A 20453-nucleotide genomic window follows, 5' to 3' on the forward strand; every position below is an offset into this window, starting at 1 on the left:
TGCTGCTGGCACCTGCTATTAAACCCACTGCGCACGCTTCTCCCAGCCTGCAACAAAAGGTCTGCTGATCGCTGTATTTCGGCAGCACCTGTGCTGATGAGACTGACCTGAATTGTGCAGGTATACTCCGTATCATCCAGCAGTCTGACCGTGCACAAGTATTCTCGCTCCAGGTTTCTGACGCTGCCACTCATCAGCCGACTCAACATCATCTTCTCACCGCACGATCGCTGCTCTGCGTCCAGGACCAGAACAAAAAAAAAGCTCAAGCAATGTCACATCGACCAAACTCTCCGGTCGCCCAGGTAAAACGTGCTAACCGAAGCCGACAGCATCTTTCTCCGATGACATGAACGCCGCGGGCGTTTTATTGTTGGTTATTGCGAACAGGTTCCTCCAGCACGCACGCATCCAGGTCCAGCTGAAGTCTGTGGTTACCGAGCACGAGCAGACAGTAGCAGAAAAGCCCGTCTGTTGACCATTCACCGCTTGATATTTGAGCAAGGGGGCGGGACCAGAGAAGCTGATTGACACTCCTTCTAGCCAATGGTTACGCTCTCAAAATAAGGACTCGTTTGAAATGGACAATGAAAGATTGGGGTGGTGCTGCGTATTTGGAGGTCATTGTTGTCCAATAACATGCTGGACAAAGGTAGTAAGGTTATAAGGAAATACTCTTATTTTTCTGCAGCAATAATCGGTAACACTTTATTTTAATATGTCCTTGTTACATGTATTTACTATAGTAATAACTATAAATTGGGCATAATTACATACAACTAACCCTAAACAAAACCCGGTAAAACTTTATTTTACAGTGTCCTTGTTACATTATGTTACATATACTTATATAACAGTAAATTATGCATATTTACATGCAATTAACCCTCAACCAAAACAAAATAATACCCTGACACTATAGTAAGTAGGTTGATTGGGACACTTTTTTCCAGTCATCTCAATGGTGTCAAAAAAGTGTCAAAAATGTTGTTTATTATTCGTCAGTAGGCTACTCATATATGTAATCACACTGATGACACCTTAAAATAAAGTGTAACCCAAAACCCTAATCCTACCCTAACCCAATAGTAAGTACATGTAGTTAATTACGATTACTCAGTTCTTTACACTGTAACAGGGACACATTAAAATAAAGTGTAATCGAATCATTTTCTTCTGTGTTTGGCAGTATGACTCTAGTATGCATCAATAACAAAATCGAACAAGTATCTTACGAAATATCGAGATTATAAGATCTCTGGCTGATAAGATTTTTCTGGCTACACACTTATTGAAAAGTTATAAATTGAATATACGGTACTTGTGAATTTTGTGAACTAGAAAAAGTTGTGTTATATTATATATTGTGTTCGTTCAAGATTCATAATGATTTAGAAAACTATATTGGGAGATATGTAGGGTTTTTGTTATTTTAAAAATGGCAGTTTGTCATATGCAACATTTCAAAATGCTCAAATTTCACACATTTTATCAATCAAAACAAACAAAAACACTGAAAACATCTACTTTTAAAATCTGTTTATTAATGTGTCTATAAGTACAAGTGTCTTATGTATGTGGTCCTGTGGTATTGAATAAATACTGTAGATCATCTTTGTTGCATAAACAATCTATAATTGTATGTATTCTGTTTCTTTTGTTTCATGCAACCTAAAATAACATCACTAAATATGAATAGTTTGGTGTAACTGAAAATAGAAATGAATTTATGACCTAAATACTTCCTCTATCCCATCACCATGTTTTTCATAAAATATCACAGAAATGTGACTGCATTTTTACACAAATTCTACAAATGAATTAATATATCTAATGATTTTAATATCGATATCAATTCCTAGACTGCATTTGAATGTGAAATTTGATCACACAGGGAAACTCCAGAAGTAGCATTTTAAGAATATTACACTTGATTTGATTTACAACAATTAGATATAAATATTTCTACATTAGCATGAGAACTTCTTCCTTCTATTGCTCTCTCTTTCTCTCTCTCCCTCTCAAACACACACACACACACACACACACTTTTATCACAATTCATAATTAGTAGGCAAAAAGTAAACAATTAATGTAAGAAAATCCTTTGTTGGATCAAAACAAAGCCTTACTGTGTGTTTGTAAAAAGAAGGAACGTCACATAGTGAATTCATTCGAGTCATTTTCATCATTCTCCTCTGGTTCATTGCTGCTCATGGAGCTGGATTTGGCTGAGCTCTGTAATCGGTTCTCAGCCTTGCGTGTGTAGGGCCGACCAGCTCGAGGATGGCTCTGATGATGAGGCCATCTTATGTTGGGTATGTGGTCCACAGAATGGACGAACGCTTCTTGTCTCCTGTCCACCGGCTTCATCTGATTCATCTTGCAGGAGGCGATGAGAGGTCTGCCTATGTCCAGCTCTTTACTCTCAGTGAGACGTTCTTTAGTTTGTGTCTGGGTGTAGTGCAATTTCACCTTGATCACCAGAGATCCCTAAAAGTTTCAGAGAACGTTGAATAAATTGCATTTCATAAATGGCTTTAAACTATATTTTTGACATCCATATATAACATTATTATGATGTGATATTATGTGATATGCCATATCATATATCATATCACATCATATATTATCATATCATATCATATATATATATATATATATATATATATATATATATATATATATATATATATATAAAATATTATATTGCATTATAACATTATATTATAACATATTATATAATCTATTTATATAATATTACATATGTTAACACTTTACAATAAGGTTTAATTTGTTAACATTAGTTAACTACATTAGTTTAAATGAACTAACAATAAACAATAATTCTATAGCATTTATTTATCTAAGTTCATGTAAATTTCTACACTTACTAATACATTTTTTAAATCAAAAGTTGTATCGTTAACAATGAAGAATTATATTTTTATTAACTAATATTAAGGTCAAGTAATGCTGTAAAAATATTATTGCTCATAGTTAGTTCATGTTAACTAATGCATTAATGTTAACAAATCTGACCTTAAGCTTTACATAATATAATATAATATAATATAATATAATATAATATAATATAATATAATATAATATAATATAATATAATATAATATAATATAATATAATATAATATAATATAATATACATGTTTGGTTTCTCTGTGTCCCACCACACAATATGCATTGTGATATTTTTATTTTAAAAGTGAATATGCATAACTAACCTAACTATGCATAATTAAATGATGGGTTGCATTTTATCATTTGCATATTACATGCTCTCCAGAATATAATATTCAGCAATAAAGACTGCACTGACACATATTGGACGAGAACGATGACATTACTGTGTTTTACAGAGCTGCTTTATAGCTGAATTGAACCCATTTCATAATGGACAAAGTTTACACAGTTATTGAACCAAACTGAATTGAACCTGAACAATGACACTATTGTCTTTTTAGAGCTGCTTTACAGCAGAATTGAATTCTGTTTGCATCATTAAATGTATCACTGGGAAGCTGCTTTGAAATAATTATGTACTGTATAAAGCGCTATATAAATAAAAGTGGCTTGACTTGACAGAATAAACATGTGACCCATTTTGGATTTGTGATTGACCAGTTGGCAACCAAGTCTTTTTAAACTGAACATGTATTTCATTTAATTTCACAATGTTTTAAAATGCATTTCAGATCTATTTTAAAGAGAAAACCTCCTTAAATGTACCTGGAGTCTTTGAAGGCAACATAATCTGAGGGTGCAGTCAGGAGTTTCACCGATGCTCACCAGGAGAGAGTCCATTTCTTCCGATCTGCCAGACGCTGAGAAAATGTCTTGCATTTGCTAAAAATAAAAATAAAATAAAAATATATCACCATTTAGACTGTAATCAAACAAACAGGCACTATAGAGCCAGGTAAAGTGACCGTCGTGCTGTTAATGTACACAAGGAAGTATTAGACTTTTCACCCCTAGAGGTCAGTAGACTCACAGTTTTGTTTTAAAGTCATCCTACTGTTCTTTCTTTCTGTTGAACTCCTTTAACACTAGTAAACCACATTTGCAGAAGAGCAATAAAAATCAAGTCTCTAATGTTAAATCTTTTGTGCTAATAAAACTGCAACAAAAACCATATCTATTTTCCTGTATGTATGTATAATATATATGTATATGGATAGATAGATAGATGTGCCAGTGCCATTGCATGCATGAACCTCCATATTACAGTCATAAGTTTGGAGGAGTTTAAGAGGCAAATTCAAATACAAAACACAACAGAATCCGCTCTCTTTCCTCTTCTGGTCTCCCATCTCGACTCTCATATCCTCCTTCTCTATGCATGTGTATGCGTTTGCGTCAGCAAAAGAGGACATGAAAAGCTGCGACTCACTGGTTGACTCTCAAGAATCAGAGTGCAGTCCTGGGCCACGGCGTTTGTGTTCCTCACTATACCGAACACAACCAGGACGTTGGAAAAAAGGGCAGAGAAACTGAGCTCCACCTTAACACCACAGCGCTTAAAGTCCAGAGATCTTCGGCCAGGAAGAACTGCGGAAAACATCACCATACACATAAATACACAGCAATGCAAACTAGATTCATTTACATCATTAGGGGAAAAAACAGGAAACACACATAACAAAGACCATTAAGTAGATAAGTATATACAGTATAACTATTATATGTGTCACTACAAAAGTAAGATGTAGTGCTGCTATATTATGACTATTTATAATAAAAGGCCTTGTACACTGTTATTCAAAAGTTTGTACGATTTTTCTTTTTCTTTAAAGAAATTAATCGTTTTATTCCGCAAGGAATTTTTACTTATCAAATTTCAAATAAATGTTGTTCTTTGAAACGTTCTATTCATCAAAGAAACTTGAAAAAAATGTATCAGTTTCCACAAAATACAAATGTTTTCAACATTGATAATAATAAGAAATGTTTCTTGAGCAGCAAATCATCTTATTAGAATGATTTCTGAAGGATCATGTGACACTGAAGACTTGAATAATTTGCCATCACAGGAATAAATTACATTTTAACATATATATAAAAAAAATATATAAAACAGTTTCAATAATAAATTCAACAATATTTCACAAAATTACTGTTTTACTGTATTTTTGATCAAACAAATGCACCCTTGGTGAGAATAAGAGACTAATAAAGAAAAAGAAATACAAACATTTAAACATATTTAACTCTCCTGTGGTCAATATAGTAATACTGTGTATGCTGATACATGCAAGCATGTGTAAAGGTGTCAGAATGCACGTTTCATATTTAAATGAGAGCTGTTTAAGCTGTTTAACTTGTCAAATAAAAGCTGTCACAGTCTAAAGTGAAAAATGGAATCAGTTGAAGTCAGCTCACTGGTGGCAATTCGGCACTTTTTGGGAGGACATCTATTTCCTTTTAATGCAGACACATGGTTATGAATGATCCCTCAGCGGTGCTCTTACCATGAGTCATACATCACAATCTAACCCACAAAAGAGGAAGTCACAAACTGTGATGTTACGGGTGATGGAGCACTTTTGAGTGTGGGCACTGACACAGACAACGACTTATTTTCCATTGCATTCAAAATCTGCTTTATCATCACTGATGTTGAAGATAGCATTTCAAAGGGTTCACATCAGGAATCAAAAATAGAAATTTCCTTGATCTTTTAAATAAAAGAGGCCAATGTGTTATGCAAGATTAATGTAGAGAACATTCTTTTAAATGAAGATCTTAAAAGTACACATAGTTTTTACATATATTTTTGAAAGACGTCTCTTTTGTTCACCAAGGCTGACTGAATTCATTTCAATTCAATTCAATTCGCCCACTGAATTCTTAGTCAAAAAGAGGGTGGAAAATTGTTATGTACCATAAATCTAAAATATCATTTTTGGTACATGAGACCTTTACTCACATTATACACTACCGGTGAAACGTTTGTTTTTTACATGTATTTTTGAAAGACGTCTCTTTTGTTCACCAAGGCTGCATTAATTTGATGAAAAAAATACAGTAAAAATGGTAAAATGCCGAAATATTATTACATTTTAAAATATGTTTCCTATTTAAATATATTTAAAAATATAATTTAGTCCTGTGATGGTAAAGCAGCCATTAATCCAGGGTTCAGTGTCACATGATCCAGCAGAAATCATTATCATTTCTGTATAAAACAGATTGTGCTGCTTAATATTTTTGTGGAAATCATGATACATTACCACTCAAAAGTTTTCGGTAAGATTAAAAAGAAAGAAAGAAATACTTTATTAGTATAAGTGGAATTCAGGTCGAAAATAAAGATGAAGGACTTAACTCCTTTAATAATAAAGGTTATTTCTGTTGGTTAGTTTACACAAGATACATGTAAGAAAAGGACCTCTGATGACAATATGAAGTTGTTTTTTAAAAAATAATATAAAAATCGAAATACCATTAGCCTGTTTCCAACAAGCATCCCGTCGCCGGAGCTCCATGCTGTGTCCGGACGCTTGCACAGGATCGGTCAAGGCCCGTGGCTCTGTCAGAGTGTGCCTGATCTCTACGACCTGCCTTCCACGTACCAGTGGGTCCTTTCCCAGATCTGGAAGAGAACAAAAGCTTTCATTATAAACCAGAGGATACTTTCTCCTATAAGTAATAAATATATGATCTACGCAGTTGCGGTCCCTTTTGCCATGTGATCAGTGGCCATCATACACTGAAACATGACGCAAACATGACTCGGCAAGTTGTTCAGTCAAACGGGAAGTTAAAAAATGAAGTGAACTTGCTAAAAGAAATATTACAAACGCCTATTACATTTTCAGCATGTTCTGCTCTCAAATAAGAAGAATGGACTAGATGCTGTTTTTGACTGACAGGATTTTACAATCGTAATGTCACAAAATAATGCATACAATTTTACTGTAAAAGCTTGGTCATTTTCTATAGTACCACAACAGGACACTGTAAAACAAAAACATATTGTATAATAATACAATATTATTGTATTGTATAATAATATTAGGTAATATTTAATTTTATTTACTGTATATTGCTAATTTTTTTAATTTTTTTATTTTGATTTATTTAACATTTATACTACAATTCAAAAGTTTGGGGTCAGTAAGAGTTTTTTTTTTCCCAGCAAGGATGCATTACACTGATCAAAGTTTACAGTAAAGCATTTATAATGTTACAAATTATTTAGTTTTCATATAAATGCTGTTCATCTGAGCTTTCTATTCATCAAAAAATCCTGAGAAAAAAATCTATCACAGTTTCCACAAAAATATTAAGCAACTTTTTTCAACATTAATAATAATAATAATATATTAAAATAGAAAACAATTATTTTAAATTGTAGGAATATTTCACAATGTTACTGTTTTGCTGTATTTCTGATCAAATAAAAACAGCCTCTGTGACCATTAGAGGCGTCTTTCAAAAACAATAAAAGATCTTACCGAAATACATTACTTTATTAACCAGTTGGGTTGCACCATTTCGATTCTGTCGACTATGAGTAAGTTTTTACCTACATGTCAATTAACTCTGATAAGAGTATTAGTATACTGTTAGGGGTAGAGTTAGGTTTGATAGAATAAGTTGACATGTATTTGTAAAGTTACTTCTAGTCAGTAAATGTCTGTTAAAAGAGCATCAAAATAAAGTGTTAGCAGATATTAAGCAGACAGTCTAATGAGAGTTAGTTGACATGTAGTTGCCAAGTTACTTATAGTCAACAGCAGTGCCGTTTCTAAACTTCTGGGGGCCCTAAGCCATAGGCGTCGATTTTGGTACGCGTACCCACCAGATTTCGTCATGAGTCATTTTGTACCCACCATTTTGACAGTTTTCAGTGGTTATGAGGAGCAATATGAGAGAGAAATTTGGTGATCGTTGTTTAGGTACATTAAACCACGTAAAGCTTTTTCACGTTAGGACTTATATATAAACCCCATGAGAACCGTGGGGAGTCAACCCACAGCCGCTCCGCTGCCCTGCTGAAAATCTGAAGCAGAATTAATGCTTAATGTCAGATAACGTCCATAATAATTGGACTTTGGGTTAGAATTTTTTGACAGTTTTCAGTGGTTATGAGGAGCAATATGAGAGATAAATTTGGTAATCATTGTTTAGGTACATTAAACCACGTCATGTCATATTGTCAACATGGTAGCCTACTTATGAAGCAGAATAGTGGGTCATTATGTCTAATGCTTTTTGAAAACTTAAGGCTTTCTTCTTCATAAAACAAGTCGGACATCATCACATTTTTATATACATTTCTGTCCCCAGCACATTTCAAACCAAACTGACGCCCATGCCCTAAGCAAAACTTTGTGATGGGGCCCCTGTCAGTGCGTTCATAAAAAAAAACCCAAATGACCCCCAACCCATTAATCTGTTCTTTCAGAGAAGTTTCACGGTCAACAAACAACTGAGTTGAAGCACTCAGTAATACAATAAAAAAAATGAAGAAAAGTAGTTTAGCCTACTAAAAAAATAGCCAACATAAATTGATTAATCAAAATAAAATACACTGATTATTATTAAAGTTACTAAAGTAATTTAGTGAAGAACAGTGAATGACACGTTTCCTTTTTTTGTTTGATTAACATTAAAAGGCAGACCGCAGCAGTTTTATTAGGCTGCTGTCACTTTAAGACTAAATGCACAGATCTAATACACTGACACGCATTCGATTACTTCCCAACTGTTTAGACCTATGTTCACTTACATTAGGACATAACTGACTGTTTAAGTGAAAACTGACATATTTGTGTGTATTTCTCAGTTTAAGTAGCCTATACTAGTCCGCATTTCGCATTGTCCTGGAGTGCGCGCACAGAAAGACCAGCCCGTTCTCATCCCAAGGCGTCATACACTGACGCTTTTGACATTTCGTCTACATCGAACGCACATGGCACCCTTTAGCATCAATATGAGACGCAGATAGATATGGGCCAGAAGGCGCCTCCTAGCGGTCTAACCCTAACCCTACCCCAGACCTAAACCTACCCATAACCGAACCAAGCTCTGTGCGTGTCATATTGACGCTAAAGGGTGCCATGTGCGTTCGATGTAGACGAAATGTCAAAAGCGTCAGTATATGACGCCCTAGGATGAGAATGCGTTGGAAAGACACCTGAGGAACAGAGTCTCTTTCGCAGCTCAATACGCTTAACTCTTTTTTTAGTATCCACGTCCAGCAGGAGATTATATATTACGACAGTCAAGTTTCACGATTTGATTTGATTGATTTGTATGTTACGTAGGAAGGGTGACAGCTCACCGCTTTAAAGGAATGGAACAGAACGCAGCATTGTGTTTTCATAATCGCTGGAAAACAAAATAAAAAAAATGAAACTAAAACTAAAACACAGCCCTAGTCATTAAATCATTTTAAGAGCAAGGGGGACCCCTGGTGGTTCGGGGGACCTACGCAACTTGCGCACTTTGCGTATAGGGAGGACCGGCACTGGTCAACAGAATTTCTAAAGGGGAACATCAAAAATAAAATGTTACCATTAATTTGACTACTTCTCCTGAAGAAAAAAACCCAACTATATCAGTACAGAAACCAGTAGCCAGGAATATACTGTAAATCCACACTAAAATGCTTTAGAGCGCAATGCCGTAAGTTGTGCTTCACAGTAACAAGTGCCGAAGCATTGATTTATGATCGTTATTGAGAAAGGCAGTCGTCTTGTACTTGTGGGCATGACAAACACAGTGATAATGGTTGTGGGACAGGGTGCAGACAGAGCAACAAGCATACGAGACGAAGCGGGGGGTAAGTGGAGCAAACCAGCAGCCGTCCCTAGGTTAAGCGCTCTCAAATTTCCCCCACCTGAGCACAGCAGCCAGAGAATGAGGTCACATGCCTTGGCAGCTACAATATAAAAAGCCAAGAGCTGTTACCAAAGAGACCAATCAAACGACCAAATAAGCCCTCTGCAGGGAGAGAGGGGATTATCTCAACCCTTAAAACATAAATCCATGTTCACATCATGCCGTGGAGGGTACGGATCAAGGAAGGAAACCAATGTCTGGCACAAAGTAGATGTCAACCAGTTGTGAAGTATGATGTAATATAATAATATCTTGTCATTATAGTGCTTGCACGGAAGCGTTGTTTTGCTATTGATCAAACGTTCTGGTTAGTGTTTGATCTGAACTTCTATGACTCATTTAGCTAAATCATCGCCTTTTGAAGTTTAATCATTACATTAACGTATCAAGATTCCCCTATGATGCCCTATGAAATTTTATTTTTTCCCAAATTCTGTTTCATTTCATCCATGTGATCGAGTGGATTTCCATTGAAACTACTGTATTTCACCAAACAATGATAAATATGACCTCACGCACCCTTAGAAGGGTGCTGCTGACTATGTAGGCAGTAGGTAGTAAGGCGGCTCACTAATGCTAGGCTCAGACTACGAGAGTTTTTAATCCTAAACAACTATGAAATCTGGTTGCATCTTGCACATACGGAGAATCTTCACAGATTTCACAACTCTCAAACATGCACACACTACAAGACTTAAAATTGGGGCACATCACACACACTACAAGATTAAGATTATCATGCCAGATGGAGTGGATCAGGTGATCTCGCATGGTCTCTCATGTGATCTCGTCATATGTATGCAGCAGATAGTTATTGACGTTTCAACAGCTAATGTTTACTAGCACTAGTTGGTACGTTTAAAAACTGAGGCGATTGTGTTAAGTTTTCGAAGACACGTTATACAAGCAGTCGGGATGTTGCCACACTTCCACAAACTGTTCCTCTATCTCCGCTGTGCAGCAGCTTGTTTCGTGGTTGACATGTGAAAAGTTCTATCATTCATTTCTGTCTCCTCATAGACTTGTCTCTCATTGGCTATTGTGAAAGCACTGACGTAATCATAGTCATAATCAACCCGATTTAAAAAACTAAAATATCAAACATGGGTAACACTTTATTTTACAGTGTCCTTGTTACACATGTTACATGTACTTACCATAGTAATAACATTAACATTACATGCAACTAACCCTCAACCAAATCCTAATCCTACCCTAACCCTATAGTAAGTAAGTACATGTTGTTAATTAATATTACTCAGTACTTAAAGGTATAATTACACTGTAACAATGACACCGTGTAACCCAAACATGTTTGATATTATCAGGGCAGTCCAGATGTGTCTCCAGGCAGATCGGGAGATAACATTTGATTAGTAAATACATCACATTACAAGATCATTTGGAACCAACCAAGGTCATGGAAAAGAGTAAATTAAGGATTAATCCGCCTAAAACTCCAGTAGTCCAAGCCTTTCTTAAAGGTGCAGTAAGTGATTTCTGAGAAATGCTGAAAGTGGATCAGACAAAGCACAACACACTTGTAGACAAAATGAGCAGTAGGGGGCGTGTCCACTCATGATGTGGGAGGAGAAAGCGAGCAAGAGGGAGATTTGAAGAAAGAGTGTAGAAAGAGAAAAGATCAGAGGAATCTCACTGGAAGAAGAAGGGTTGTGATCAGACAAGGAGTTTAAGACCCACGCTGATATTAGAAAAGCTTGTCAGCGCTGGAGAGACCTAAGCGGGAAGGCCTGAAAACAGACGCAGAGGTTGCGTTGTTTCTGCTCCATGCGTGAGTAACATTGGTTTTGCTAATGTTTCACAGAACCAAGACATGCTTTTGTTGTAATGTTAGCTATAGAAACAGGACAGTTTTGAGTGTCATTGTTTGTCTGGGGCTGATGTGCTGCTGGCGACTAACAATATATATAATATACACTCTTGTGTACTGTATGGTCATTTTTTGTTCTTCCTTGTCATCTCTGCTTTATTTTCACAAAGAATTATTTTGCTTTGAGGAATGAGACATCCTCTCTTGCAATGCATGTTCGTCCATTTTGGGAACAATGAAGGGAGGTGCGTGTTTGTTTCTCAGAAAGCGCGTAATGCACCTTTAAGATTTGTAACAGAAGAGTGCTGGTAGGAGCACTCACCCTCAGAGACCTGCTCCAAGACACGGGTCACCCTCTCTGGCTGTAAGACATGTTTGTTCAGGTACTTGGTGAAGATCCCTGTGCTTTTGCCACCATCCTGGACCTCGAAAGCCTCAGCATCTTCACTCCTGTAGGAGCAAACAGCATGAGTACACAAGAAGAACGCAATCGGATGTTTTGATTAAGGCTTAGAAGAATTGTCACTTAGTTATGACAGTACTTACGTGGCGTACCCATACACAGTGTTTCCCAGAGGAGCCAAAGGCTTAATTTCAGAGGGAGGACCTTTTTGTTTGTACCTGGAAGATATAAAATAATTATTATCTTTTAATATTTCCGAAACTATTCCAAGAATCTGGAATTCAAGATACTTTTATTCGCTTTCTGGCAAACAGTAAGACGCACATGTTCATAATGTTTCTACAGGCCTACCATTTTCTGCAGGTGTCCAGGAGGATGACGTTGAGCTGGGCTTTTCTCTCCTGCATACTGAGCATCACTCTCTGTACGCACACACAGTTTTCAGTGCGGTAGGGTCGCGGAGCGTCAATGGCCACCAGGTAATTTCTGCCGGAGTGCTCGTAGCCATGGCCAGCATAGTAAAAAACAGCTGGGGAAGGAGAAAGTGGAGTTTCAATGGCCTATAATATTGTGCAATACATTTACTTACTCTTATGTACAACATAACCTTTTATTTTAAATATTACTTAAAAATGAAAATTCTGTCATCATCTACACAGCCTCATGGCATTCCAAACCTGTATGGCTTTCTTTGTTCCAAAGGAAAACAAAAGAAGAATTTTTGTAGAATATCCAAGGCAGTATTTTCGATTTAATCACAGTGAATATGGACTTGAGATGTCAAGCGGCAAAATGATAAAAGTATCAAAGTATGCAAAGTACGTGAGAGCGCAAATCCAAAAAAGCGCTGTTGGAGTGGAAAGTTCTGACCGTGATCTTTTGATGAATCGCAAATTAAACGTACAGTATGTAATTTTTTCGCCGCTAGGGGTCGCTAACCTCTTTACAATAACAAAGGCGTAGTTTGATGACGCAACATTTGCTAAGAATTATGGATCTTGTCGTCAACTTGACGTCGACCGATCTAATAATGTTTATGGATGACTGAATACATCGATGTTTTTATCATGACTGTGATATGAAGCAGTTCGGGATTGCTAAGAGACAGCTATCAGCTCCACACGCGACGCGAGTACCGCGGATATAAAAGGAATAAGGACATTTCATTCTACTGAACTACACACAAGTGCAGAATTACTACTCACAGGTCAGTTTATTAGACAAATTAAACTTGTGAGGTAACGCAGCGCTGTTTCACTTGGTCTAACATTACACTATCACACTAAACTGCATTTGAATGTGTTGAAATTTATGTGTTAGTTTGTCTGTATGAGACTAGCAGTAAGCTAGATCAACATTAGAATAACATACAGATCATATTCTAACATTTTATCATTGTTGAACTATATAACATTGATTAGTTTTATGTAAATGTGCTCATCTGTTTACTAAAGTACATGTAGGAGCGGTCGAAGTCTCGGACGTGGAGCTCTCAGCATCTCGAAAACACCGCACTGATATTGATTCTCGTTTTAGTTCTCCTTTTTTATCCAAAGTCTGCTTGCCATGGTCCATAATGTTTGAACGAAACAACAACAGCGTGCAGATAGACATTACGAACTACACAGTTGTCCACGTCTGTCTCTTTGGTTACTATCAAAGGGCTCTGGTTCATAGCTCTGGTTGCTATGGCAGTACGAGCGGAAACCAGGGACAACGCGGATATGACGCCATTGACGGCGACAAAACGGAAATAAAGAAACGGGACGTGTCTTCGAATTAAATTACAAATTTCTCCTGGTTTGAAAGTTGTTGGAAACAGTCGGGATAATGTAAGTACACAACTAAAAAATATATATAACATAGATATAGTGATTTTTGCTATTTTTAAAGCAAAAAAGTTACATATTGTGCCTTTAAAGAAAACAGACACAGCCGGATAATTTCCGTAATGACCAACGCAATCTACCAAGAGCAGCGCAAAATAGAGTTTTGGGCGTTAAATAATGGCGCAAATAACAGTAAATTGACGAGCGCAAACCTTAGTAAATCACCTTGCATGATTCATTTGAATATCTCCTCTCTTAAATTTTGCGCCTGAAAGGGAAACTTCTACAAATGCATATGTAAGAAGGTCAGCCGCAAAAATAATTGTGTCCACGCCTCTTCAGCGCTAATCCAGTAAATCCTGACAGTAGTTTTTTAACGTATAAAGAAGGTTTGCGTTGGTGCAAGCTGTTAGTAAATCTGGCCCCAAGTCTTCTCAATGACTGCTTTATGCGAGGACCAAAAAATAAGCCATTGTTTACTGAAGCTCTTGATGCATTCATGAAAAAATCGTTTCAATGAAAAGATACTTTCATGAACCTGACTTCTCAGCTTTTTTCATTAACTCTTTTCATTAACTTTTTAAGTTAATGAAAAAAGCTGAGAGGTCAGGTTCATGAGAGTATACTTTCAATGAAACGATTGTTCTAGTTCACAAAACAAATGACTCATCGATCCGGTCGCACTGGCGTCAAAGATTATAAGTGACTAACAATATAAACGTCAGCTTGCTCATAACAACATACTTTGGAAGATTTGGAATAGGCCTATATCATATGAGCCGTTTTACGATCCTATTACAAGGCGTTTATGTCCTTGACAGCTTGAAATGGCCAAAAAATTACATTTTGTGACAGAAGAAGAAATGAAAAAAGTAATTCAGGTTTGTCAAGACATGAGGGTGAGTCAATGATGACAGAATCTTGATTTTTAGCTGAACTACATGAAAACTACATCATTTTACTAGCAGTATTTCATATTTTGATGGTGCTGTGAGTGACTAACCATTTCTATTAAAGCAGTTATCAGCATTTCATATTGAAATATTGTCATAATCAGAGAAAGTGAATTCAGGTGGGAAAAAATGACAGCAGTGAAATCTCACAGCAATACAGAGGCATGAATAGTTGACTAATAACTTAACACTTTCCATTTTACTATTTTCATTATGAGGCAGGTCACAATACGAGTCTAAGAATGAAATTCCTATGTGAGTTAGGTGAATAACCTGTATAAATCTGTTGGCTAAAAACATTATACCGCAAGTTTCTGCAGATAAAAGCAGCAGGGCAGACTCCGGCCCACACATTTCTTATCAACCAATCAACATACTGATGTTGTTCTGAAAAAAGTCCTTTGGCTGAAAGTGCTGTGGGTTTTTTTTTTACCCATGACATTCACTGCTACTGTAGCACCGGAAAACAAAGCCTTTTTTTCCACTCAGATGGAACTTCCTCTAACTCGTCACAGAGATGTTTGTTGAGCAACACTAAAATATTTTTCTAATAGACTGTGTATTGTCCACCACCATCTCAACAATTTCCATCAGAAAACAGGTAGCGGTAATGAGTTAACCACAGGTTCAAAGTGAGAAATGCAGAAGATTAAAATTAGCGTGGTATTGCAAACGGCAACAATTTTTGTAGCCAGGAACCTGAAACTTTCACCAAGTATAAAACCAACATCCTGTGAGAAAAAATATTTAACAGTTAAAGCAGTCATGAAACACACCAGACATTTCCTAGAGGCTCCTCGAGCAAACCCACAGCATGTGACTCACCATACACTCCAGGGTCCAAGAGCTGCAAGAACTTGTCAATGGCAGCCTGCATTTCCTGAAGGGTGAGATCCAGCAGAGAGACCACTCTGAAGCCAAGCTGTTGCAGAAGATTGGCCAGCTCATGGACATCCATGGTAGGGGCCATCAGACCAGGATGGTGGTTGTAGTTCAGGTTCCCAATCAGTAATGCCACTTTGTCAGTTGCTTAGAGAAAGAATAATATATATATTTTTTTTTATTAAAGTATTAAACACACACACACACACACACACATATACATATATATACACATATATGCCATCTGAAATTTTCTTCTAGAATTATCATTTTTATCAAGCTCGTATATGTAAGTTCAATAATTTCACTTAAATGGCCATGCAAATTACCTATTAATTGTCATTTAAGTGAAATTACTTAACTTAAATATACAAGCTTTATAAAAATGATCATTCTAGAAGAAAATTTCAGATGGCACTTAGAGGCTAAAGTAGTCAACATTTGAAGTGGATCAAAATATATATACTGTGAGAATCCTACATGAAACATGGCGTAATGTGTAACACAGGTAAGTACGAAGTCTATTTTTAACCAGACATGAGCTGAAATTTTTTTTCATCTGTGACCTACCCATAAGAGTGGCCGTTGGTAGTAGATCTGGAGGCGCTGTGGGGGAAACCAGAGGAAAAAGTTTTGGTGAAAGTTGAAAGAAAACAAGAAATGTTACCATTCCACTGGATGTTATCATGAAGCCCATATCTTGTGCTTTTCCACTAGTTTCACAACGGGGAAAAAACTCTCAGAACGCTCACATTATTTGTGTTCCGTAATGTGACGAGAAAAAGGGAAGCTCTTGAGCTGGTTTCAGTCTAACTTTAGTTGGACTCTCATATATCTAGGGACCTATTTAGACTCAAAATACAGTTCAGTTCCTGATTGTCTTTAACTCCTACCAATTGTGGAAAGTACCAGTAATTTTAAACTATAGTGGAACTACAATGACCACAAAGAATTCATGGCTCAGAGATAAAGAATGGATGGTTTCCTTTATTTAGGTTTTCTTAATTGCTTTTCGGTCTGACCGTGTAAATGAACAAGTCAAATCGAATCATGATGCCAAACAAAGTGAAAAATGCAAATTGCCTTTTTCCAGGATAGTCAATTTTAAGTGCAGTGAATTATTTAAAAAATAATTACATCCTGTCCAGTGAACTATAAATACATTTTGTAATAAGTAAAATAAAAAAAACTATATGCAAAACTCTTTTATTTTTCATGTTTAATTCCAAAAATAATTCCAGACAAAATACAAAAAACATGTTCTTTGTGAACGGCCCTTAAAGTCTTGGACAAACAACATTGCAAAATGGAAGGATGTGGACGGTAGGCCAATGATAGGCTTGAAACGCTTAACATAAACAGCCATTGGCGGCTCTTACCAATCTCAATCTCAGCTGCTTCAGACCATCTCTCCTCCAGAATATTTGACACAGCGCAGAGGTATGAACCAGCAGTGTCTGCGCTGGCATTTTCTATCTAAACAAAGAAGACCAAATGCAAAACATGATTATTTTAGGCAGCTTACAACTTCCACAAAGTGTGCCACTGAGTCAATCCTGCCCAAATTTAAAAGCAATGATCTGTGTAACCCGAACCCAACTTGCACATAAAAATGAATCGATATGATAACAAAACAGCTAGAAACAAAGAGTGTTACAGTAGCCTCACCATGAGTGTTTCTGTAGTCTTTTTAGCAAGGATGCAACCGTTTCTGTACCACTGGTAGGCAGGCGCAGGATTTCCAAAAGCTGTGCATTTGAGAGTGATAGTCTCCCCTGGTTTTACTGTTTGGCTTATTGGTTGAATGACTATATGGGGTTCCCCTCTCCATGAGCGAGAAACACCTAAACACAATGCATCACGTTATCTAACAGATACTACAGTCTTAAAACGGACACATTGAGTAAAATCGTACAAAATAAACCACTGTTAAGTCAATGTCAGATTCAATATAATGCATATCTGGATGAATAATAACAAGGGGTTCATGGACTTCAGGCCAGATGTTTAATACAGATGCTAATAAAAAAGCTTAATGACAAGACGAGATAATGGAAAGTACCTGGTTCGTCTAGGATTCGCACTTTTACCCAATCTGTGAACTGATAGTTACAGTACAGGTCGCTCACTCTACAAATATATTTTCCAGATCTCTGGAGGGTGACGGTGAGGTCAGGCTCTGTCCCACCTTCCATCTGAAAAGATGAACATGCATAATGTTATTTGATACATTTTGGTATATATTCCTCACAATATTGATAGAAGTATTTATAAATGGAAAAAGTGTTGGGGAAAGTTACTTTTTAAAGTAATGCATTACAATACTGCGTTACTCCCTAAAAAAGTAACTAATTGTGTTACGTTACTTTCCATAAAAAGTAACTTAAGTTACTTTTGCTTTTACTTTATCTCACGTTGGACTTCAATTCAATTTCAAATTCAATACAAATGTGCTGTTTATCTAAAGTCATTTTGGCTTATTAATATGGCTGACCTGGATCATCAAATGTCAGCAGCACAGACATTGGTTAATAAAGTGAGATTAAATACATAAAGTATATTTGTATTATTTAACATAATTAATAATTCAGGTCTGAGTGATATTCTGAGTTTGCATTTCACTGTTTTTATTCATTTTGAGGAATACTGAATCTGTTTTTGTGCAAGTTCACATTTAGTCCAGATCTACAATGACCATCATGTTCACACACAACACTTCTGCACTTGCTCCTTATTTCTCTAAATTTTAAAGTTATGCGTTACTTTACTCGTCACTTGAAAAAAGTAATCTGATTACGTAGATCACATTACTTGTAATGCATTAACCCCAACACTGGATATAAAGTGTACAAACCTCTGACTGTTGTTTATCAAACCACTGATAATTCAATGAACCAGTGCCTAATGCTCGAACACTTAACGTCACCTCATGGTTTGGTGGTACACACACAGACACTGGCTGCTGCAGAATAACAACTTCTGCCCAAAAAATATATAATTGTATATATAAATTAGACAGTAGACATTCATAAAGGGGCAAACATTATATAATAGTTAGTTACACATAAAAATACTAATATACACACCAGTTATCATGACTGTCTGCGCTACTCTTTAGTGTAGAAGGGCCTAGACCGCAATAGTGTTGCTCTTTTAAGGTGGTCAGTCATTTCAGAATATTACCACCTGTGTAAAAAGAAAACAGAAGTATGAATAGTGGCCATAACAACAAGAGTGGCATTCAAAATCCAAACAATGATTCATGGAGACTGGCTAAGCAATCCAGTGTTAAGGATTACATGTTAAAATAACTCCCAGACAGCAACATAGTGTCGGCCCAGATCCGGCCCACATCTGGACCGTGTGAAATCCACATGAACCAGATCCGGCCCACATCTGGACCGTGTGAAATCCACATGAACCAGATTTGGGCTGACACTATGTTGCTGTCTGGGCTAAACCTATCTTGATTTCAACAGTGTTTGTACAGTCAATCCATGCAGAAGTCTTAATAAAGAGAGAGTGTGTCAGCCACTTTGAAATTACTAGGTTTACAATCTGTTGTTTTGTAAGTGAATAGAATGCAGAAATGCATATTAGGTCTTAAAAGTTGTCATTCTGTTGTCATTCTTCAAAAAGACACAACTGCTTCAATACAATACCTTAATGCATTAGCAATTATATCAGCTTGTGATTTTTATGTATACTAATATTTAAGTAATTTTCTGACTGGGGCAAGTTGTCACCCTTTTACTAGTAAATTTACTTTAGTCAATTTCTGTATGCTGTACTATACCTTGAAGCATAGCTACAAACAAATATTGAATCATTTTCGCTCTCGAAAAAAAAGAAATATACAGTTTTTTAGCGGAAATAATTCACAAAACGACTTATTTAAGAGTGTTTTGAACTTTGAACGTTTGACTCAAAACCATTAAAGTTCCTGAGAGGCATAACCATTAGTAACAACTTCCCTAAAAGTGACAACCAACTCCGGACGGTAACAGCATCTAGTTTGTGGCGTCGTTCGGTGTTACACTCACCTGTCCTAGTGCTCATTGCAGACTGCGATCATTCTTCCTTCCTAAACCTCCTCATGCAAACAAGCACAGAGCGTGTGGATATTCAACATGACACTAATATAGTTTGGCTGAAAAATGAATGGTTTCCCGTAATAATGACAGACTGGCCCTCCCACTACCGCTGTGCTCAGTGTAGTTGCGCCCACAAACATCTGCACGTTGAGCAGCAGGTAGGCTACAGTAGCCTACCTTGAAAATAGATATATATTTTTTATTGACGGCATTTTGAAAGTAATTAAAAAGCTGGAAAGATGATTAATTATTGATCTGATCTGATTGGTTTAAACTTAATTTTATACATAACTTTTGGTGTAGAATAATTGAAGATGTAGGCTATATTAAGTTTTTATTGAATATTTTTATTTCAGGGAAATGTTATATTCATAAATGTATGTGCCTTAAAACAAAGCCATTATTTTCTGTTTTTCCACACACACAAAAAAAACTTTAATACATTTAAACCCTGATATCTTGCTTTTTACAGTGTCGTTTTATTTTTTTGTGCAGTTGTGCTGTTCTGTGGATCCCTTTTTGTATTTTATTGTTGTATTTGTGTTTTTAGCAATCTGATTAAAGGTACACTAGGCCTATATGTAACTTTTTT

General features: G+C 36.3%; 2 protein-coding genes across 8 annotated transcripts in view; both read right to left on the reverse strand.

The window, feature by feature from the left end:
• frmd5a (FERM domain containing 5a) overlaps positions 1 to 1626 on the reverse strand; it is a 107727-nt gene extending 106101 nt beyond the window's left edge. For all 6 annotated transcript variants that reach the window (XM_084409717.1, XM_084409719.1, XM_084409715.1 and 3 more), the window contains exon 1: positions 108 to 1626. In XM_084409717.1, the coding sequence (XP_084265843.1) occupies positions 108 to 212 (105 nt within the window). In that variant the 5' untranslated portion in view covers positions 213 to 1626. The remainder of the gene's footprint in view (positions 1 to 107) is intronic.
• Positions 1532 to 19949, reverse strand: malt3 (MALT paracaspase 3). Of its 2 annotated transcripts, none has more exons than XM_084409713.1 (15): positions 19811 to 19949; positions 18854 to 18953; positions 18622 to 18743; positions 17830 to 17962; positions 17436 to 17611; positions 17147 to 17243; positions 16338 to 16373; positions 15711 to 15914; positions 12455 to 12632; positions 12247 to 12321; positions 12023 to 12150; positions 6463 to 6612; positions 4411 to 4568; positions 3747 to 3863; positions 1532 to 2493 (listed from the first exon to the last, which is right to left on the reverse strand). In XM_084409713.1, the coding sequence occupies exons 2-15, from the start codon at positions 18861 to 18863 to the stop codon at positions 2158 to 2160; spliced, it is 1920 nt and encodes a 639-aa protein (XP_084265839.1). In that variant the 5' UTR covers positions 18864 to 18953; positions 19811 to 19949; the 3' UTR covers positions 1532 to 2157. The 2 variants fall into 2 exon arrangements, with proteins under 2 accessions (XP_084265839.1, XP_084265838.1); XM_084409712.1 differs by having other exon boundaries at positions 18622 to 18746.
• Positions 19950 to 20453: the final 504 nt, after the last annotated feature.

This window comes from Rutilus rutilus (genome assembly GCF_951802725.1).
Source record: "Rutilus rutilus genome assembly, chromosome: 5".
Classification (NCBI taxonomy): Eukaryota; Metazoa; Chordata; class Actinopteri; order Cypriniformes; family Leuciscidae; genus Rutilus; species Rutilus rutilus.